Raw genomic sequence first — 23,803 nt, 5'->3', positions numbered from 1 at the left:
TAGAATTACAAAAAAAGGTTGTCAGAAAATACTCACCTTTCAATTCTGTGAGTATAACTTACATGAGGGATTTCATTGCTTATTTTGATTAATCTCTGACTATTGGCTAAGTTCATCAAACCTCATAGGTTTCACCAATATCCTTCCTCACAAACATTACAGCCAAATACGCATCAGAATTTTGTTCATGCAATTACTGAGGTTTGATGCAAGAATTAGTTTATAAGTTAAGAAAACTAAAGGTGGCAGAACAGAATAGCAAGAGAGATAAACAGGATAGGTCAAAGAGGGATAAGAAGCTCAATAAAAAAGATAGGGCAGCAGGGATTAGGGGAAATGGTAAGAAATTAAAATTGTTATATCTGAATGCACGAAGCATTCGGAATAAGATAGATGAATTAAGGGCACAGATAGATACAAACAGGTAAGATCTAGTAGCCATTACTGAGACATGGTTACAGGGAGATCTAGGGTGGGAGTTAAATATTCCGGGGTTTTCAGCTAATAGGAAGGATAGACAATGTGGAAAACGAGGTGGGGGTTAGCCTTGTTAATAAAGGATGGAATAAAAACAGTAGAGAGGAAGGATTTCAAATCAGATAACCAGGATATAGAGACGGTATGGGTAGAATTACGAAATAACAAGGGGCAGAAAACATTAGTGGGGGTAGTTTATACACCCCCAAACAGTGATCACAGCATAGCGCAGGGTATTAATCAAGAAATTAGAGGAGCATGTAGCAAAGGTAATACAGTAATAGTGGATGATTTCAATCTTCACATAGATTGGGAAAACCAAATTGGCAAAAGTAGGGTAGAGGAGGAGTTTATAGAATGTATGAGAGATAGCTTTCTGGAGCTATACCAACTAGGGGACAGGCCATCCCAGACCTTGTTTTGTGTAATGAAACAGGGCTAGTCAGTAATATAGATATTAAGGCTCCTCTAGGGCAGAGTGATCATAACATGATAGAATTTAGTATTAAGTTAGAGAGCGATGTAGTCAAATCCAAAGCAAGGGTCTTAAATTTAAATAAAGCTAACTTTGCAGATATGAGGGAAGAATTAGCTAAAATAGACTGGGGAATTAGATTAATGGATATAACAATAGACCAACAATGGCAAACGTTTAAAGATGTAGCGCATAATTCTCAGCGGTCACATATTCCCTTGAGGAATAAGAGTACCACAAGGAAAGCAGTTCATCCGTGGCTAACTAGAGCAGTTAGAGAAAGTATAAAACTAAAAGAAAAGGCCTATAAAACTGCCAAAAAGAGTAGCAAACCTGAGGACTGGGAGTGTTTTAGGGACCAACAAAGGAAAATCAAAAAGCTCATTAAGAGTGAGAAAATAGATTATGAGGGCAAGCTAGCTAGGAACATTCAGACAGATTGTAAGAGTTTTTATAAATACATTAAGAGGAATAGGCTAACAAAAGTAAACATGGGTCCATTACAGGCAGAGACAGGAGGAATTATAATGGGGGATAAGGATATGGCAGACTTCCTAAATAAATACTTTTCTTCTGTCTTCACGTTAGAAGACACAAGACGTTTACCAGAAATAGAGATGAACCAAGGGACTAATGATAAGGAGCAACTTAGGGAAATTTACGTTAGCAAAGAATTGGTGCTACGGAAATTGTTGGCATTAAAAAGTGACAAGTCCCCTGGACCTGATGGTTTGCATCCTAGAGTTTTAAAAGAGGTAGCTCATGAAATAGTGGACGCCTTATGTCTGATCTTCCAAAATTCTTTGGATTCTGGAATGGTTCCCATTGATTGGAAGATCGCAAACGTCACACCACTATTTAAGAAAGGTGAGAGAGAAAAGATGGGGAACTATAGACCAGTTATTCTGACATCGGTGGAAGGGAAAATTCTAGAATCCTTATTTAAGGATGTCGTAGTGGGGTACTTAGAGGATCACAATATGATTAGACAGAGTCAACATGGCTTTACAAAAGGGAAGTCATGCTTAACAAATCTTTTAGATTTTTTGAGGACATATCAAGTAGATTAGATAGGGGGGGAATCAGTGGATGTAGTGTAGTTAGATTTCCAAAAGGCATTTGATAAGGTGCCGCATAAAAGGTTGATCCACAAGATTAGGGCCTATAGAATTAAGGGGAATATATTAGCATGGATTGAAGAATGGCTAACGGGAAGAAAACAAAGAGCTGGGATAAATGGGTCCTTTTACAGATTGGTGTGATATGACTAGTGGAGTGCCACAGGGATCAGTGCTTGGGCCTCAACTATTCACAATCTACATCAACGATCTAGATGAGGACATCGAACTTAATATATCCAAATTTGCGGATGACACTAAACTAGGAGGGAGAGTAAATACAGAGGATGACATTAAAAAAATGAAACGAGATATAGATAGGGTAGATGAGTGGGCAAATAGGTGGCAGGTGAAGTATAATGTAGGGAAGTGTGAAGTCATCCACCTAGGTGGCAAAAACAGTAGAGCAGATTATTTTTTAGAATGGGAGAGACTAGATAGTGTTAGTGTTCAGAGGGACATGGGTGTCCTTGTACACCAGTCACAAAGGTACAGCAAGCAATTAGGAAGGCTAACGGTATGTTGGCATTTGTTACAAAAGGGTTAGAATATAAGAGTAGGGAAGTCTTGCTGCAACTGTACTCCAAATTAATTTAATGTCAATCCATCTGTCTCATACCCCAGTTATATTATGCTTTTAGTGTTGATTGGATGTAAATTGAATTCACCCAACTCATGTACTGTACCTGCAGCAAAGACTGCTATTTCAGTGAAGCCAAATCAGTTGTTCTTCGCCAGTACACTATTTATCCTGTGTAAGATTTCATTTTCTACATCCTCCTCCTCCTTCTCCTGTAGGGGAGCCACTGCCAAAACAAGATTGTGCCAATGAAAGATATTGCAACTGGAGGTAACAAATGAGACAATTTTATGTTGCAAAGGTACTTAAAAATAATATACAAATACTGCCCAAGGGTCCCTTTTCTGTGAAAGCTGCAACAACCAAGAAGGTAAACCAACTGTACATGCCTAGATGTTTTTAAGTCACAGTTTGTAACAACATGTCTGAGCACCATTCCTCCTTTGCTAATGTTTGGGGGAAGCATATGCAGGCTGATATGACTGTCTAGCGCAGTGACATTTATGCTGCTTCCAACTAACTGCATTTTGGCTGTATGGTAAAATAAACTTATTGCATTAAAACCATAAGTCGTATCAGTCAGAACCAAAACATTTAATTTGACTGTTGCAAAGTCTAAGTTGCAAGCAAACTGTATAAATCCTATAATATCTGATTTAATCAATAATCTACACTGCACATGTATAATTCAATGAAGCCTGTTAGTGCGCATGTGGTACTTAGAATCATAGAATTATACAGCACAGAAGGAGGCCGTTCTGCCCATTGTGTCTGTGCCGGCTCTTTGAAAAGACCTATACAATTCAATCCCGCTCCCCTGCTCTCTCCCCATAGTCCTGCAAACTTGTCCTCCCCTCCGTCACTGCAGCCATTAAGTGTGCATGCATTGATGAATCAAAACTTACTCCACACGCCTAATAATCCCTCAAGAAAAAAATAACAATTTGATCACTCAAACCACGACAGTTTGTGGGACACTGCTGTGCGCAACTGGCTGCCATGTTTTGCCCACAAATATATGGTATATCCACTTTACAGTATATTCTGTGAAGCGCTTTCAGATGTCTAGAAGAAGTGAAAACCGCTATATCAAATGCAAGGATTATTATTATAGTTATGAATTGGGAAGTGATAAACACAACTAATACAAAGAAATCTAAGTGTTTTTTATAGGAAACTGGAAGGGACTCAGGTGGATCTCCTACTTAGATGATTATATAAGTTATAAAGGTAAGACTTATGCGAGTTTTACTGTACAAAAAATGCGAAATATTCAATACATCTAAATTTAATTGTACCAGTATGTAACAATAATATTTTGGTTGTGATGTCATGATGGGCTTATTTCAGTCTGTTTTGATCTTTGATATTATATTGTTGAATTTTATAAAATGTTGCAGGAACGATTTTAAGCCCTCTCAGCACAAATATTATGCAAAATGTATCTCATTGATAGAGTAAATGGATTGTAAATTTACCCATCAAAAACAATTATTCTATAGCTATGAATGACACCAATCAATTAATTCCAAACTATTTGAAATCTCAAAAAGAACAAAGGGCATATCTTCTTTGAGGTTTAGTAATTTACAATGTACTAAAACATTGAGGATGTTTATTATACTTTCACAAAAGTGATTACAAAATATTTTCTATGGTGAATTGCATTATTACTGTGATATTGAAGGTTGTCACTGATGTAAAGAGCACAATCAGAAATGTGATACAAAATAAGCAGTTTGTCTTCAAGCAGATTTTCAGAGAATTAATATATATGGATATTTTATATTTATAAAAAAACCTCATCATCAGCTGCATAAACTAAATCTTTGTTCCACAACATAAACTATAAAATGTTCTAACGGCTCTTGCAGTTGAAGGACTCTTGGATTTGTAGGTGAAAAACACCACCTGCTGGATTTTGAAGCATGTTACATAAAATCATAACATTAGGAAGCATTGACTGAGAAAACTCAGTTTATTCAATCAAGCCTGCATTCCACAGACTGTATTCAATGTAGCCTTATAATGGACTACCATTGCATTTCGTGCATTGACAACCCCATTTCTTAAATTTTCTCATGATTTATTTCACATACGTAAAAGAACAGCTGGAAAACAATAAATTGACCTTCTTTGATGAAAACCCTACTTCCTTTGCACCTCAGAATGTTTTCAATTTTATTAATTAATAACTATTTGAAGTCAAATATTGTTTTAATATTTGTCACATTTAGTTAAGGTTAAGATGTTTAAAATAAACAAAGGTAGCCAGCCCATGAACAAACAATCCAAGGTCAGTTGTAGCTGTGCAGTCAGAGAATAGAACAAAGTGGAATTAAATTGTACTTGGGTCACTCTGGGCTAATCTCATGCATCTTCTAGCACTCAAATTACAGAGTGGCATTGGCAGAAGTCAGGGACCCTGGGTTAAGGAATGATTAGATCTGTCAGTCTGTCATGGTAATTTTTTGAGAAAATCATGGATTAGTCATGGTGAAAATGTGAACTGTCAAAGAAAACATTTTGTGACGATCACTAAACTATCTTTATCTTGACATACTTTAAGAAAACGTTCAGAAATGTTAACAGTCTGTTTAAAGATTACAACAAAGTATCTTTCTGGGAATTGGATGTTTTGAATTACTAGTTTTGAATATACTGTAATTTAATTTTCCCATTTATTTCCTCCTTTTAGATTCTTAATCCCTGGGGCCAATTGGGGAGGGCAAGAATAACAGCAATAGATACAAGGAGAATATTTGTTGCAGGTATTGAAGGTATTTGTTGCAGAAGAGCAACAGAGGCCAAAGATGGCAAAAGCTGCGAGAATGTAACAAAAATCAGTGAAAAATACTTTTCATTTAAAACAGTGATTTTTGATTTTTTTAATTTAAAACAGTGATTTTTGAGTTTCTTTCCGAGGGACTTTTTTTTCATAGTTCATATTAAAATCGTAGGACATGTGACTACAATGATAAACAAGGTACCCTTTTCGGAACATTACACTGTTTGGAAGAATCTAAAAAAAATTAAATGGGAAAGTATACAGTGTTAATAAATCACTTTTAATATTGCTTTTGATTGCAAAATAATTCCCTTATGACACTTCATAAGGGAATCATGTGGTAGTGTTATTTTTCAGTTGCTATTTCGTGATGTTCCAGGGAATCAGGGGTAACACAATTTTAAACTAAATGACTATTATTGACTTTTGTTACTTTCTGCAGCTTTAGCAAACTTTCCAGCCTCCTCTGGCCTCTGTTACTATCTAATTCATTTAATGTCCACACGACTTTAACTCAAGATTGCTTGCAATTCTCTCCTATTGAATTACTAAGACAGTCATGGCTATAGCCCATTTCAATATTAAAAAGTAGCACACAGTTGGAAGTGAGTATGAGACAAGGATCCAGATAATTGAACTGGAATCTCTTGGTTAAATTACTTTTGCTTAATTCTGAGCAGCAGATGTTTCTCATTCTTCTATACATTCAATCTGGCCCCAAACTAAAATTAATTGGAAAAAAATTATACCAGTTAGGGCAGCTTGAGTCAGGAGTTATTATCTCAACAGAGTTAAGGGTTACTTTTTTGTTACAGACAGTGCTCCAACTATGAAGTGAACTTGGAATCGGTGTTCTCAAACCACAGCATTCAGCTCTTCAATCCGTAATCTGTTGAATAAAAAGCTGTTTATCAACAATAATCCAAAGTGAATAACGGCTGTTCATACAACAAACTCCATGCCACAAACTGCAGAACACCCTCAACGGTTTACTGACTGAATACATTGGGAGAAAAACACAGCTATTACATGCAGACTGTATTCTTAATCAATCCAGATGAGGAAATCCAACAATTATGTCTATTTTAGCTTAAAATATGTTGTGTTGCCAATAAAATGTTAGAAAATCTCTCTTATTAAAAGCAAATAGAAGAAGGGCCGTTGATGTGGATTGAAGAACATCTGGTAAACGTCGGGCAACATTAGCATTACTATGAATTTAATTGTATTTGAGAGAAAATGAAATCTTTACATATTGATGAATCTGATATAAAACTGATTTTTTATTGGAATGTAATTGTAAATGGCCATTGTGCAAACATTGGGTTGAAACTTGGCTTCCTCTCTCCAGCTGGCAATCATTCCATTAAGAGGAAAGGAATACAGAGAGACAACTTTGTCTGTAAATGTCATTTTTGAAACAATAAATCTTGCTCACAGCTACACCAGAACCCTCTTGGAATAAGAAAGGTAATCAGAATGTTATAAATAGATTAATAGACAACTAGAAATAAGGATCTGTGAAGGGAAGACATGTTAAATCTCTCATCTATAAATCCTTCCAAGCCTCAAAATCTTCACATCTCTTCATTCTACTTTCCCACTCCTCTGCTCACCATGTCTCAAGCTGTTTCACAGCTTTTATTGTGAAGTGTATTGAGTGTATATTTGTATGCCTAATCAAATTTCAGGCAAATTCTGAGGAAAATAACTGTGACTGGAGGCAAGAACCTTGTGAAAGAAAAAAACTGCTGCAATTAAGTGGATAGAATTATTAAAGTACCTCATTACTATTAATAATAATAATAATAATCCTTGCATTTGATATAGCACCTTATCACGTCTTCGAGACATCCCAAAGCGCTTCACGGAATATACTGTAAACTGAATTGACTGTATATTTGTATATACTGTTGCAACAACAACACAAATCATTAATGGTCTTCAGACTTTGGAAATCCAAGTGAGAGAGGGGAAATCCCTGGAAATGAATGAAAATCTCTGGAAAAGAGTAGAAATCCCTGGAAGAGAAATGGCCCTTCTAAGAACGTACAGCTATGAGCTATCAACCACAATAAAGGTGAGCCAGACTTGAGCCTGTTAACCACACTCATTGTTTTTGGTGGTCAATGCTTATTGATTGCAAAGTTATTTCTGCTCAGAGGGATAGACAAGCTCTCAATCAGAGTGCTGATGTTTACAAATTTGCAAATAATGACTTCTGTTATTAATGTGTGCACTGACCCACAGGAACTCTGCTCCAATAAGCTAAGAAGAACTTGCAAAGTACTGGAATATTGGAATGTCTCAATGTATTTTACAGTAGTTACTGTCCATATTTATGTAGGCAGAGGAGGTAATGGTGATTTGTGTAGGCAGAGGAGTTCCCATGGATTAGTGTGATACACTTCCAGCAACCAGTACAATTCACAATTTGTGAATGAATACTGCATTCATAATTTCATTGAAAGAGTTCAACATTTTTATTTTCAGACTGGAACCTACATCAGGGTGAATAGGAACTTTTGATTTTGCAAGTCACATGAACTTTGGGTCATTTATTTTTTTATGTCATATTCAGACAGTGTATTTTCTGAAGGTAAATATGATTAAAGTACTTAATCCAAAAATTTTTGCTGATTTTGAGTTCTCCAGCTTCAGCCCTCAGACAATTAATTGTTCTTCTAGATGTGTGAAAATGCTTAAACAGGCTTTGCACACTCTCGTGTGAATGCTACAGCAACAACTGTGCATTGTTCCAATTTGCGGAAAAAGCACCTGACTGCAGAAAAGAGTCCATTAAGAAAACTGGTTGAACCAAGTGGTTTGAAAGATTAATGGGAACAGGCAACTAGAATGAATAAAAAGTATCTTTACTTTGACGTTTAGCATTAACATTTAGATATATTGTACCTGACTTTGTAGGATCTCAACTTTGGACTTTTCAATCCTGGAGTGTAGAATTAGCAGAACTATTCAACCATTTCTTGGGTAAAATTTGGACCATTTCACAACAATAAGTTTCAGGAAGGAAAGGGAAAAAAATTAGGCAATACAGTTCATAGCTCTTACCAGTCAGTTAATGGCAACACTTGATAAAAGAAGCAGTTAACGTAGTTTGCTCATCCAGATAAGCAGAGATAGTCAAACAATATGAATGGTGCTGGAAATTAGTACTAAAGCAGCTGAAAGCAGAAAAGGCATTAAAAAACAGCTACTTTATTATATATAATTAGTTGCCCATTCATCATTTAAGATCAGATGTTTCATAAGAAATGTGAATTCATATACGGTAATGCTATAATTTGTTATTCATTATGGTAAGGAACGACAAGTGAATTGTATTGCAGAACTGCAGTTTATGAAAAAATAGTTAATTTGGAAAAATATCACTCATTTGTCAGAAGCATACATTACAATAAACAGTTTCAACATTGATCCAATATTCTCTTATACAGAACATTGATTTAACTGTCATGTACATTGAGTCGAATGTCATCGGGATGACGTCCCAAGGCGTTTGCAATTGTGTGATTTATCTCAAAAACAGAAAAAAATACTATACTTGGGAAATTACAAGTCTGTATGAAATCTATGAGAGTACTGCTACCACTCTGCTACTCACAGCTCAGACACATATCCCTACCCATTGAGGGACTATTCCACCAAAAATTGAAAATATGGTGCTTCAGCAACAGTTGCTAACATCTCTGCATATCAATCAACATCCATACCAAGCCCCGAATACATGCTTAAAAACACGTGGTTGCATATAAAATACTGTCTTATCTTTACTGTAAATCCTGAGATGCACTTTGAGATGTCCTACCAACATGAAAGGTGCTATATCAAATGTAGAAAAAGTTCAAAGGCAAGGATTATAGCTTTGCTTAAAATGCTCCAATCAAGTGCAACATTGGTCTCATGAATAGCTGTATCAGACATCCTGCCTGTCCTCAGTTAGTGGTATGCACAACTGCATCACGAACACTAGGGCAAGTCTGCCTGCTCATGGAGACTGCAGACACACTGACAAACTTTATAATTCATGAGATTAACTGTAAAACAATACTCTGCTTGCTATGCACTTCATTTGAACTCTGCACATATACTGTTCAACTTTATCCTCAGGGTGACAGCTCTTTGGCTGCATAGAATATTTACCCACTATGAATCTTTCAAGTTATGTAACTGATCCATATTGGTTACACTCCTAAATGCATATGTCAGACTTTCAATATATATGCCACCGTCTGTCCTTTTGTATACAGGTATAATAATTTCAAAGCTGCAGAGCATTACAAATTTTATTCAAATGTGAACCAAAGGTGGTTCAGCACTTAAATGTTTACATTCAGTAAAACTTGCTGCTGTCACACTTTATTTTTCCTGAAATTCTCTCCAGCCATTTATTTGGAAAATACTGGTATCTTTGCTGGATATTCGCCGTTCCTCAAACTTCTGTGTGTTCCGTGAGATTGAACGCATGTGGTCATCAGGATACAAATCATCCTTGCAAAACAGCTTGCTGCTAATCATACAAACTTTACAGAATTTCAGCCCTCTGAATTTTTAATGTGCTGATAGATGAAGTAATAATAATCCTTACTTTTCATGTTTCTTAAAGCGCTTCATAGAATTTCCACAAAGTGTATTTTGTAGGCAAATGTGGCAGCCAATTTCTGCATAGCAATGTCCCACAAACAGCCAGGAATGATCAATATTATTTGTGGAACTGTTGGCCAGATCAAGGGAGAAACATCCTTCACTATTTAAATAGTGCCATGGGATCTTAACATCCATCTGAACAGGCAGATGGAACCTCAGTTTAACATCTCATACCTCCTGACAATGCACATCCCTCCAGCACTGCAATAGTGTGTCAGCCAAAATGATGCAAGTTTAGTATCCTAACATGGGGCTTGAACCTTCCCTGGACCCATTCCTCCTCTCCAGCTACCGCTCCATCTCTAACCTCCCATTCCTCTCCAAGGTCCTGGAATGAGTCGTCGTGTCCCAGCTCCACTCCTTTCTTTCTTGCCATTCCCTCTTTGAATCTCTCCAATCCGGCTTCCGCGCTGCCCATGGCACAGAAACAGTCCTGGTCAAAGTCACTAATGACATTCTGAACATCTGTGATCAGAGCTCTGTCTGTCTCCTTGTCCTTCTCAACCTCTCCGCCACCTTCGACACTGTCGACCACTCCATCCTCAAACACCACCTCTCCTCTTCACTTAATTTTCACGGACCTGCCCTTGCCTGGTTCGATTCCTATCTCTCTTACCATTTTCACTTTGTTGTCTCTAACAGTCTCTCCTCCAGCTGTTACGTCTGGCGTCCCCAGGGCTCTGTCCTTGGCCCTCTCCTCTTTAATATCTACATGCTCCCCCTTGGTGACATCATCCGCAGACATGGAGTCAACTTCCACATGTATGCGGATGACACCCAACTCTATCTCTCTGCCTCCACCCTCAACTCCAGGACCACTGCTGTCCTGACAGACTGCCTGTCGGACATCAAGTCCTGGATGAGGGAAAATTTCCTACAGTTGAATGTGAAGAAGACTGATGCCTTCCTGATTGGCTCGTACCAGCGCCTCAGAACCTCAGGCTCTGGCAGCATCAACCTCCATGGTTGCACACTACAATTCACCAAGCCAGTGTTCGACCCTCAACTGTCTTTTCTTCCCCACATCCAAACCATGACCCGTTCTACATTCCCTCACCTCCGTAACATCACCCGACTCCGCCACTACTTCACCCCTCAGGCCACTGAAACTCTTGTTCATGCCTTCATCACCTCCAGGCTCGACTATGCAAATGCCCTGCTTGTCGGCCTTCCCAACTCCTCCCTCCACAGGCTGCAGATAATCGAGAACTCTGCAGCCCGTGTCCTCTCCCGCACCAAACTCCGTGACCCTATCTCCCCCATTCTCGCACGATTCCATTGGCTCCCTATCCTTCAGAGGTCCTCACCTACAAAGCCCTCCATGGCCTCGCCCCACCCTATCTCTGCGACCTCCTTACCCCCTACAAATCCGCCCGCTCCCTCCGCTCAGCCGGCTCCAGCCTGCTCCATGTCCCCTGACACAGCCGCCCCACCATTGGTGGGAGAGCCTTCAGCCACTCTGCCCCCAACCTCTGGAATTCCATCCCCCAATCACTCTGCCTCGCCTCCTCCTTAGCCTCCTTCATGTCCCGCCTCAAGACCATGCCATTGGCCACCCACCTTCCCCTCCCTTCTCCACCCCTGACCCCTGCTCGGGTCTCGAAATGCTGTACACTGTCCAGCGCCTTGGGATGTCCTCCCGAAGTGAAAGGAGCTATACAAATTTAATCTTGTTGTAGTTGAATCTGTAAGCACCTGCCTCAGAGAATACTACCAATTGAACCAGGTTGATACAAAGACTTTATGTATTCCAAACGAAGGACTCCCTCTGTAACTCTGAACATGTGGGACATTATTTTAAAATGTGTGCTATGATGCTTTGCAGTGAGAACAGAAGACACTTCCTCACAGAGAGTTGTGCAAATGTGGCATTCATTGCTCCACAAGGGTGTAGACCTAGAATCAATTGGAGTGTTTGAAAATAAGATAGATACTCGGGAAATAAAGGTATTAAGGGTTTTGGAGAAATTTGAGGAAATGGGATTAAACCAGGATCAAATAAACTGGCAAAACAGGTTGAATGGCTTACTACTGCTCTTATCCTATTTTGAAGTTGGCTGGAATTTAAAATAAGTATTAATTTGCGTTAGTTGAAACTGGGAAAAAGTGTACAGTATTGGGTGATTTTTTCTACAAATCAATTGATAATAAATATTCTAACAAATAAGGGAAGACAGATATATATCTGCAACAATTCTTTATTTATGTAACTAACATAATCTGTGTTGTTGATGCTTCCGTGTACAATCCCACATTTGTAGTACCCGCCAAGTTCAGAGCATTGGAGATCTGGAACTGATCTGCATTGCAGCTTCCAGATGGAATGATGGATTGAGTTCCTTAAACATAATGTGATGCATTTTTTAGTCGTAATTCACAATTTTACCAACAGAGTGTGAATGGCACATCTCTTGAATAGGTTTGCATTTAAATCAATCCCAATTAAACCATAAGAACCTACCCATTCGAAGATTCACCATCTGTATACAACTGACCAACACGTTCAAAGAAGAAAATAGTCAAACATTGCACATACCCTTTAGTTTGAGTTAACATTTCCAAATCTTCCACTTAACAGCTATTCCTCAACTACCATATCTGTGACTGCAACTCAATCCAGCTTCAGTCTGGACACCCATTGATCCCACTAATCACAAGCAGATGCGGTCTCCTCAGCTACTGCATTTTTGCAATCAAATCTGTTTCAGATATTTTCACAACTTTCAGGGACCTAGGCTCGGAATTATGCACTCCACATTGGATGACGATTTTGTGAATGCTCACACTGTAAATGAATCAACAATTCCACAAAACTTCATCAGTGGTAGACATAGAATATGCATGAGATATGCTTATGGTTTGTTGAGCAAATATATACTATTTATATGGTAGATGTGTGTACTGCTGAATACAAACAAATGAATACCAATATTCCTATCACTGACTGGTATGCTTCACTTCTTCTCACTTCCTCATCTATGATTCACCATTATTACAGAAAGCAATCAGTGTTCTACTAGGGAACTATACACACACTAGCCCAAAAAAGTCACAATTGAAATGGTAAGACACAAAATACGTTAGAATAATAATCAGGTCTTCGAGATGTCTCAAAGTACTTCACAGAATATACTGTAAAGTGAAAGGCAAAATGCTGCAGATGCTGGAAATCTGAACAAAACAGAATTTGCTGGGAACACTCAGCAGGTCAGGCAGCATCTACGGAGAGAGAAAAGTGAGTTAACTTTTCAGGTCAATGACCTATCATCACAACTACTGTGAAGTGAATTAACTGCATACTTTGTGGGCAAATCACAGCAGTGTCCCATAGTCGTGGATTGAATGACCAAATTATTATTTTTAAGAGATTCTTATCCCCTGAAAACCAATCCGGCAAATCGACAAACAACCGGATTCCTACTTACTGCTAGGTAAACAGAAGTGTGTGGAGTAAGGAAACTTGGCCAAAGTTTCACCCTACCTGGGAATCGAACCTATGTCCTCTCGTTTGCGAGGTGAATGCTCCAACCACTAAGCGACAGGACTCCACAGGACATAGGTTTACTGTAGGTCTATTGTTTTTACCTCAGATCCCTGTCTAAATTAGTGGTTATCATCCAACATCCTGAATTTTTCTATAAAAGTATCAGATGTTTGAAATCCTGGTACTAAAGTTGAATGTAAGCTGCTCTGTAATAAACTGCCTCGAATGAGTTGGTGCATTAAAGCACAGAACAGTTTCTGTCAGTGATGAGAAATGGACCATGCCTTTTGGCTAAGCAGAGAACAGCTCCCAGAAGATCTCCAATAATCACTATTCCCTTGAAAAAGTCTTGTTCATTTATCACAACTGCCTGTTTTCCGTTGCCAAACCAATCTTCATCCAGTCAGTAAACTGGCTATTAACTTCATATCCCTTTAGAAGCATTAGATATGGAAATATGTCAAGCAGTCTCTGAAAATTGTTAGATTACAATCTCCACCCATTATACTCCTCAACCAAATTCATATTTGTGAAGCAGGGCTGTTTTGTTTAAATTAGAATTACATTAATTTGTACAAGAAATATTTTTATCATAGTAAGCATATTTGCATTGCACTAGAGGCCAAATTGCTTTGTTATCACTTTCTGATAATGGAAAGGACTGTTCAATGTTTCAACAAACAACGGTGAACAATGACTTGGCTGATCTGAATGTTTTTTGGGGCAGTCTGTGGTCTGATGTGCAGAAACCCATCACCACTTTAAGAGTGTTCAATCCAGACTGAGTTCCATACATGCATGCTGTCTACACACGTACACTTCCCTACATCTGGAATGGAACGTGCACTCTTGTTCTGGAAGGATGCACACTGCTTACCCAATTCCAGAGAGTATTAAGTGCAGATTTGTGAGGGCCCAAGTCTCAAGGGCCTCAAAGTGTGCATTGGGATACAGTTGGAGTTTAACCAGCTAATACGGATTCAAACTTCAACGACTACGGTTTCTCATTTATAGAGCACCTTTCACATCGGGAGGATGTCCAAAAGCGCTAGACAGTCAGGATCAGAATCCGAGCATGGGGTAGGGGTGGGGTAGAGGTGATGGAAGGCAGAGAGGTGGGAGGGCGACCAAAGGCACGATCAAAGAGGAGGGTCTTGAGACTGGCCTTGAAGGAGGCAAGGGAGGAAGCGAGGTGAAGGGACAGTGAGATGAAGTTCCAGAGTGTGAGGCAGACAGGATGGAAGCCCGGTCACTGATGGTAGAGCGGGTCAGGAGGGAGACATGGAGCAGGCCAGTGCCTGCTGAACGGAGGGAATGGGCAGGTTGGTAGGGAGTCAGCAGGTCAGAGAGGTAGGAGGGGGCAAGGCCATGGATGGCCTTAAAGGTGAGGACGAGGATCTTGAACTCGATCCTCTGGGGGATGGGAAGCCAGTGGAGTCGGGCGAGGGTAGGGGTGATGGGATCATGGAGCCTGGTGCACGAGAGTACACAAGCTGTGGAGTTCTGGATTATCTGCAGCTTGTGAAGGGAAGAGTTGGGAAGGCCGATGAAGAGGGTGTTTCCATAATCGAGCCTTGGTGTGACGAATGCATGGGTGAAGGTTTTGGCAGCCTGACGGGTGAAGCAGTGGCGGAGTCTGGCGATGTTGCGGAGGTGGTGGTAGGCAGTGCCGGTCATGGCACAGATGTGGGGGAGAAAGGACAGTTCAGGGTCAAACAAGACACCCAGGTTCCTGACTAGCTCAGCTTTAAAGAGACCTTTAAAGAGACCTTGCTTATTCCCCACTCCCAAGGAGGATAATCATAGGTTGATCATTTGACATCCAATGAATCTTAATCAAGACAATCTTATTGAAGACTTGATCAATTGATCAAGTGCAAATTTGAGTCTTTATCAAGTGGATGGCAGATACATGGAACTGGTACAAAAATACCCAATCTTCACATTGAGATAGGATCGTGAGCTTTTCACTGGCATCATAGAATCCTATTATCACTTAAAACATTCATACTTCATGGGTGGATGGGTGCGGGGGGAGGGGGGGGGGGGGAGGGAGGATAAACACTGGATAATGAACAGGAGGAGGAAATGTTGGCAACGTTCTCCCATCCTCATCAGGATACTGAAGACAAATCCCATTCTTCATCACCATTCCAGGCCAGATCCCCTAAAGAATCAAACCTAGGACATTCCTGGTCTGTGTCGCCCAGTTCCAGAGAACACATTTACTAAGCCCAGTCTGCAGAACGATGGAAAGAAGACAAGAACATTGTTGGTAGCAAAATGTATGTAAAGGATGAAGTGTGTTTGTTGTATCGGATTGTGTCTGAAATTCCACAAAAGCTTTATGATGCAAATGCAACAGTGGTTAGGACAACATCAACTTGAGGAACTAATAATTCTAGTCCTTGTTGCAAATATGTGTAACGCAAATTCTAAAACTTGAAAAACTCTCTAAAATGGGCAATTGAAATTGTTTATTTTAACATCAGTTCACTCTTTAATAATGCCAATGGAAATGTCAGTGGTTTACATGTCAACTCTCAAAAAACTATATAAAATGTACCTTCTTTTTTGTTTAAAAAGCTGACAAAGAGTAATTGTTACATGTTCAAATAGTTTTTCAATCTCAAAAAATAGAGCACAATATACATTATTTACAAAAGCAAAAGTTTTCTTTTCAAATATGTACACTAATGAGTTGAGGAATCTCACTGTAAATAAAAGTACTTAACTTTTTTCCAAATATTTCCCACTGATAAAACCTTAGTTAATGAAGTTAATATAGCCTGTTCCCTCTCCCATTTAATTTCCAGTAAAGATTATACAGTAGTTTTGCAAGAGATGAAAATAAGGCAAGTATAAAAACTTCAGTAAACAGTGGTCATTTCTGAAGTTCTGGCTTTCATTTGAAATTCAGAATTCTATCAAAGGCAAAATATTCCAGATTTTTTTTAAAATCATGGAGTAAAAGTCACTCACCAGGAAACAAAAGTACCCTGCTATGCAACTGGATTGACTTTCAGACTGAATAGAAGAAACTGTCAAATTGCAATATATACCTATTACTTTGAAAGGAGAATGATGGGCAAAAAACTTCCTACTGTATTTTAAACAATATAAAAACTGAATTGCGAATCCAGTCAATATTCTGTGGCGATCGATAAAGGCTATAAGGTAGTCAATTATATCTTAGGAACAAATATATTCATGTACTCAGGGTACTGGGTTTAAAACAACTTAAAAATACAAAATTGCTTTACAATTAAATTTACCAAACATTTAGTAACATGTCATACAAAAGCAAATATGAAACATCAAAATGAGCAAAGAGTACTTTTTGCTTCTATATGAATGCACTTCCTTGAGTCCAACAGCACCATTTATATGCAATCCTCCAATTACAAAAGTGAATGACACTACGTTGAAAATATTTCAAGTAAACATCTAAAATTATGCTTTGAATGTTGGAGAGAGTTTTCATTGTGATTCTACATCAATTTCCTCGTACTCTCCTTCTGCTTGTAAAATCACGGGGTTAGGAAACACATCTGAGTTTGTGAGCACTATTACATGAGAGTGCTGTCTGGTTTCTGTGGCTCGCTGTTTGGTCAGGGTCTGTATGACTGGTTGTTTGGTCTCTGGTGCCTTGATTACTGAAGTGAAGACAGTGCTTGATGGATGGGTCATAATCTGCTGACTGGTGGCTGCGAAGGTCACCACCGGAGTAGCAGCACCTACTGTGGTAGATGATGGAATTTGATTATTGATTGACTGAGAACTGGTAGCGAGAACGTGCTGAACCTTTGCACCCTGGAGATGTGTCATCGTCGTTGATGCAGCTATTCTGGAAGACAGCTGTGTCCCTTGCAGGGTGAAATTTTCTTTCAGCACAGTCACTGGCTGAGAAGATGGAACGGTTTGTAGGATGTATTTTGGAGAGGACGTGGCTAACTCAGTGCTTGTGATGACGGTGGTGAGGGGAACAGTTTGTAGCCTGACGGTATTAACTTGCTGAGTGCTTGGTGACACAACCACTGGAACCTGAGTCGGGATCTTTATCGTTCTGTGGAAAGAATAAGAATCAGCATCTTGCATCAGAATACTGTAAAATTCACTGAAAAATTGTAAACTTCAATGTAAGACATCAGTGAACATATTTACAAAGGATTGCTTACACCCAGCCCCATGGTTGCAGGAATCTACAGCCTTAAAAATGTCAAGGGTAATAACAGCGACAAACTGCACTTTTCACATTGTTTCAGTGGTTCAATGGGCCATTCCCAGTGATTCGGTGAATAAATGCACCATTCGGTGAGATATAGGGAGAGTAGACCAAGAAGGACCTAATTCAATCCTTAACCTGTACTGAGTTTGCAGATCTCAGCGAGGCTGTAGTTGGGAGCTACAATTCAATTCAGCATATATGGGCTGGGGAAAAGGGAGTAGAGGAAATGCCAGTGAGGGCTCCCATTCTGATCAAGGCACAGTAACCAAATTTAAAAGTGCATACGTAATTGACACCAGCTCAAGACAGGATCCATCTGAACAGTCATGCTCCCACCCATAATAGCTTGCAGGTACTCGCTATCAAGTCTCATATATTAAGAATGGCCACATGCATGAAGTACTGGAGTGCTGCCAGCACCTCTCCTGAAGGAACCGTGCCCTTCAGGAGAGGAGGATAGAATTGTAAAAAAGATTTTAAATGACTTCTTAAACCAGTATTGACAGAATGCAATATCTACTAATATTTCAGCGTATGAATCATTGTAATGCATTGCTCAAATTAATTATAAAACAAGTTTTGTTTTGGGTCCTGGAGCCCCACTTTCCCTGAAGCATGTTTGCTAAAGTCAAGGGACTTTTGCCTGTTAATAGCAGCACATGAAAGTAAGATATTTCAGCTCCAAGGAGAATAAGACAACTGTTAAAATACACTCAGATCAAATCAAGCTCATTACGGGATAGTACAGAATCACAGTCGGTGGCTGTCCAGGGCTTAAAACTCCATTACTACTGGCTGAAACCAAGTGTAAAGAAAACAGACATGGAGAAATAAAATTCAATCATAAAAATTAAGTTACTGTTAAGCCTCAACAGTCTAAATCAGGAAGTTACATCCTGTCCCTGCCTCTTTTGTCTGTGCACAGGGTGCTGTTCATTTTGTGCTGTTTTGGGATCAGGGGAAATGTTTGTAATAAAGATTCCATTGTTCATTCAAGTGAACGATTGTAAGCAGAAATGAAAAGAAAAACTCAAATGCTGGAAATCTGAACTAAAGATAGGAATGTTGGAAACCCACAGCAGCTCGATCAGCATCTGACCTTTTGTGAATTTCTAGGCGTTCTGTGTTTGTTATAAACAGCAGTCTTTATAATTAATTATCTCCCAAATAAAGGCAGCGCATCGAAAGCCGAGATTACTCCAGCATACCCATCGAGCTTTGGTTTGAATCATTGAAACCACAAAGGGCAAGGTAAGGAGGGCCCAGAACCACAATGTGACTGGGCCTCAAGGGCATAATCATTATTTTGCAAGAAAATATTTTTTTGGCATCTACAACTAAACCAAATATTGGGAGTGTGTGCTGAACAGACGCTGTATTGCACAACAATCCCCAGGTATGAATTTTTTTGCTTGTAAATACTGTGAGCTTTGGTGACAGCAATCTGTTTTGAATAACACTGATTTCTACAAGATTCTCAAGGGTAGTCTGGTGTACATGAACAGAATGAGGCAAGAGCCTGAATGAAGCTGCATCATTGGATAGAAGCAGCTAATAGAGATTTTGGTCCAACTCCCTTAAAAAAAGTTCCCTTAAAAAAAAATGTTTTACCTGACTGTCGGCACTGATGTTGAGACTGGGCTGCAGCTGGTTATGACCTTTTGTCCTCCTTGACCAGGCTGAACTGACTGCATGACCTGCACAGTCTTCAGAACCCTGGACTGCTGTGGTGGATGCACTGCATGAAGGCCGTGGATAGTTCTCAGCATTTCAGATGATATCACATGTACTGACTGCGACGCACTCTCCCCGGCCATTGCTGCCTTTAGAGACTTGACAACAGTAGTGGGCTGTGCTGGAGCCATTGTTTTCTTGGCACCCGACATAATATGCGGAGTAGCCTTGGGCTGCTGTGTCAAGATGGTACTAACGACCACCGATGGTTGGGATATTGCAGAAGGTCGTGCAGTTGAAGACACAACTGACGTATCAGTTGTAAGACTAGAAGAACTTTCTTGGGTTTCAGAATTAGAGCTGAAGTGATCATCATCAATGCACACCAGATTTTTCGGCATCTCCTTGAACTGGTAGACCAACCGCTGGCCTTCAACCTTGGCGAGGATTCCCCTTTGGTAGTAATACCTGTAGAGAAAGCATATGGTCATTCCAATCCAGAAAATGAAATTAAAAGTCCTGTTTTAAATATAGTATAAATTTACACTTGTATCGTGCGTTTCATGGTGAGGGGACATTCCCAACAAGCTTAATAGTACTGGACACTCAAGCTGGGGGTGGGAGTCAAGAGTGATGGAGATGGGAAAGGTGACTGAAAGCATGGTCGAAGAGTTAGGTGTGGAGACAAGGCGAGGGAGCGATTTGTCTTTGTCATAGCCATTAATAAACACTTTGAAGATCTACGAACCACAACCCATCACGTCAACACGTGAATTCTGTGTTCAAGAGGGACAGTTGTAAAATACCACCATACTCTCCAGACTCAAACATACAGTTAACCCAGAACTTCACCATTAATCTTTAATGCACTCACGTGCAAAAAAAGCTACTGAAAACTTCCGTCTACATGAACTACTTACTCAATGAACAAGAACTGCTCAATTGTATTCTCAAACTATCAATGGCGAATGAATGAATCAACTCTCTTAAGTACTTAACAATATTTCCTTGTGGTTGGATCCAAAACAGGGCCACACCATGGCCTCAGATTTCCAGATGTCACACCTGCGGCCAGTCTTGAAGTATCGACTGGCTTGGTTCATTACATTGATCAATGATGTGATAATTAACATCAACATTATAAAATGTTCACCCTAACATTTCTGATTTATGAGCCATCAAATCTGACTAGGATCCATGTGGGGAAAATCCCCGCACGAATTGATGACTTGATTACTCAATGTAAGGTGGTTCCAGAACTATGGGATCAGAGGAGGTAGCCAAGATCTTACAAAGAAATTGTAGCAGAATATTCACTTAAGCTTATTACTAGCAAGTCAAGTTCTACATGAATAAATGCAAGGTAGTGCTTATAGAAAATAAAAGTAGGAGGTGCGTGCACTCCATGGATGTAATAAAATTAACCAAAGGGAAAGCTGAAAGAGACCTACGAGTGTTAGTTACCTTGTCGCTCACCATGTCCAAACACTGTGAGGCAGCAATAAACAAGGCAAAAGGAAGTTGGATTATTGTTAAATCAGATAGAGTTTAGATGGTCAGGTCATGCTAAAGTTGACTGAGCACAGGTCAAACCACATTGGTGGAATACTGCGAACAAATCTAGTAGCCACGATATACGAGACTGCACAACCTTGACAAGACTCAGGGTTTATTGGTTATGTGTAACATTCACAATTTATGTATTTTGTCATTTATGATTCTAGGTGTCGTTCCATTAATTCTCTGTAATATTTATAACGGAACATGGAATGCATAAGATCAGTTCTCTCTATCAACCAGTCCAGTTTTCCAAAAACAATGCTCACTATATCTAACCTCACCCTCCGCAACTTATTCCTATGCTATTAAACAGAAAATCTGATATATTTAACTAAATTTGGAAACAGCACCCATTACAAAGAGGAGTTAAAAGCAATCCTACAATATCAATGCTAAAACACTTTTTAAAATATAATAAAGACTCTAATGGCTAAAAAAAAACTTCTCTTTCAGAAAACCAACAGGAATGGACTTCAGTGAAAAAGAACTCAGTCCATCAAAAATGAATACCTGTTGCAAATTACTAATTATCAAAAATAACATACCTGAGGGCTCTGCCCATAGTCTCGTAATTCATATCTGGTTTATTTTTGTGTTTGCCCCACAGCCTGGACACAGCTTTTGAATCGACCAGTTTGAAGATGCCCTTCTCTCTCTGAGTCCATTTGATATACCGAGGACACGTACTCTTGTCCTGCAGCAAAGCCAACAAGAACTCCCAGAGATAGATTGTGCTTCCTGCAAATATTAAACAACAGGTTTACAATTTCGATTTGAAAATGTGTTCTTCACTGAAACATTACCTGGATACCTCAGCTGCATTTTTGGAGCATGTAAAGGGGAATGCTAGAAATTGTATAATAGTGTTATTCATTAAGATCTAGGAATAGTCTTCAATTGTGACCCGTTGAAAGCTAGCAGGATTCAGAGGAGAGTTGATGGAATACTATTTCTCTTATGTAATACGCAACCGGATCATAATCATTCCTGCAGTCCATGAGTAAATCTTCCTATATAATGCTCTGTAAGGAGAGCACCAGGCGAGTTTTGTAAGAGTTAATCTTCACTGACATTTCCTATGAAGTGTGCCTGGTAGGTTCTACAATTCCAAATTATTTATCTGATGCTTTTAATTTGAAGGCAGTAAAAGACAACAGTCACAAATGACACACTGCACTGGGCTTCTGCTGACATGTTTCTGCCAGCTCATCCACCTGTACAAACTGCCAGTATACTCGACTGCAAGAACCTTCAATCAGAGGATTATTTGTTGGAAAACCAGAATTCTATACTTTGTACCTAAATGATTAAATAATTTTCTCCCAACCATCCCTTTATGCACTGAAGGGCCTGACTAAGCTGGAAAACATAATATCTAACAACAAAATCTAAAAAAAAAAAATTGACAAATAGATTAATCAAAACTGAACAGTAACCTTGACTAAGAAGAGGGCATTATATCCATAGGTCTGGCTGCCTTTCCAAAGAATACAACATTTTTTTCTAAAATTTAAAATGCTGAAGCTCAATTAAACAGTCCTGATTAATTAGAAATAAAAAAAAATTAAATATCTCAGAAAATCTATTGCAGCACAGATAGTACACGTGCAGCAGAACCTGGGCCAATAGAAAAGTTGTGGCCGCAATTTTTCCGTGGAATCTGCTAAAACATACACCCTCACGAAAAACAACACCCTCTGCAAAACTCTCTAAAAATGCAGTTTGCTCTATTATGTGTTATTTCTTTATGTTTAGTTTTCATCAATAAAGTTAAAAAACGTAAGTTTGCAGTAAAATGTGCCTCTTAATAGCACCAATCGACTCACTGCTATTTCCCCAAATTTCCCTGCAATTTTGTGCTAATATTTCTGCAATTTTCTATTGGCCTTGATCATAACCTGTGCATTTCCTCAGCCTCACAACGCAACCAATACAATAAACATTTATAAGACAATAAAAATAATAATCCTTGCATTGGTATGGCACCTTATCATTTCAGAAGGAAGTCTAAAACAGGAATCTGAAGACTGTTACCTTTGCCATCTTTGCTTTTCCTCTTCACTGGGATGTCTGGGTGTGTCGGTGGGGAGGCTGCACGGGGAGCTTTGGATTTTCGAGCTAGAGCAAAAACAGTTCAAGTTTAGTTTACAGTGTTTATTCTGAAGCCTAAACGTATCTTTGAATGCAAAAGTTCTTTTCAAAAATTGCTAACATACTGGAATATTATATTGGGAAATACAGCAACAATTTAACATGCGGGAAAAAATAAATAGATGCATTTACACCTTGCAAAAGTACAAAGCTCCGACTTTACCATCAATAAAACCATGAAATGTACAGATACAATATCAGAGAGTAAATATCACAGGGACTTGTTAAGTAGCATCCAACTTTGTTTAAATTGTTTTCAGTGTCTTGGGATGTCCTTCTGTTGTGAAAGATACCGTACAAATGTAATTTGTTGTTTTTAATAATAATCCTTGCATTTGATATAGCGCTTTTCACGTCTTCTAGACGTCCCAAAGCGCTTCACAGAATATACTGTAAAGTGAATTGACTGTACATTTGTGGGTGAACGCGGCAGCAAATTGCGCACAGCAATGTCCCACAAACAGTCATGGATTGAAAATGACCAATTTATTAATGGTTTTTTTTGAGGGATTTTTATTTTGTTTGTTTGTTTGGAGGAAATGCATGCAGTTAATGATGCACTTTAATATTGAACTACCCATCAACCTCCCGTGTCACCCT

At 39.0% G+C, this 23,803-nt stretch overlaps 1 protein-coding gene across 6 annotated transcripts in view; it reads right to left on the bottom strand.

The window, feature by feature from the left end:
• Nucleotides 1–16,058: 16,058 nt before the first annotated feature.
• Nucleotides 16,059–23,803, bottom strand: part of LOC103178621 (ETS-related transcription factor Elf-1) — a 78,358-nt gene continuing 70,613 nt past the window's right edge. For all 6 annotated transcript variants that reach the window (XM_007893460.2, XM_007893459.2, XM_007893462.2 and 3 more), the window contains 4 exons: nt 23,087–23,170; nt 21,598–21,790; nt 19,430–19,960; nt 16,059–17,656 (listed from right to left, as the gene is read on the bottom strand). In XM_007893460.2, the coding sequence (XP_007891651.2) occupies nt 17,071–17,656; nt 19,430–19,960; nt 21,598–21,790; nt 23,087–23,170 (1,394 nt within the window). In that variant the 3' untranslated portion in view covers nt 16,059–17,070. The remainder of the gene's footprint in view (nt 17,657–19,429; nt 19,961–21,597; nt 21,791–23,086; nt 23,171–23,803) is intronic.

This window comes from Callorhinchus milii, unplaced genomic scaffold (genome assembly GCF_018977255.1).
Source record: "Callorhinchus milii isolate IMCB2004 unplaced genomic scaffold, IMCB_Cmil_1.0 Scaffold4, whole genome shotgun sequence".
NCBI classification, from domain to species: Eukaryota; Metazoa; Chordata; class Chondrichthyes; order Chimaeriformes; family Callorhinchidae; genus Callorhinchus; species Callorhinchus milii.
This window is presented reverse-complemented; position numbering and strand designations above follow the sequence as displayed.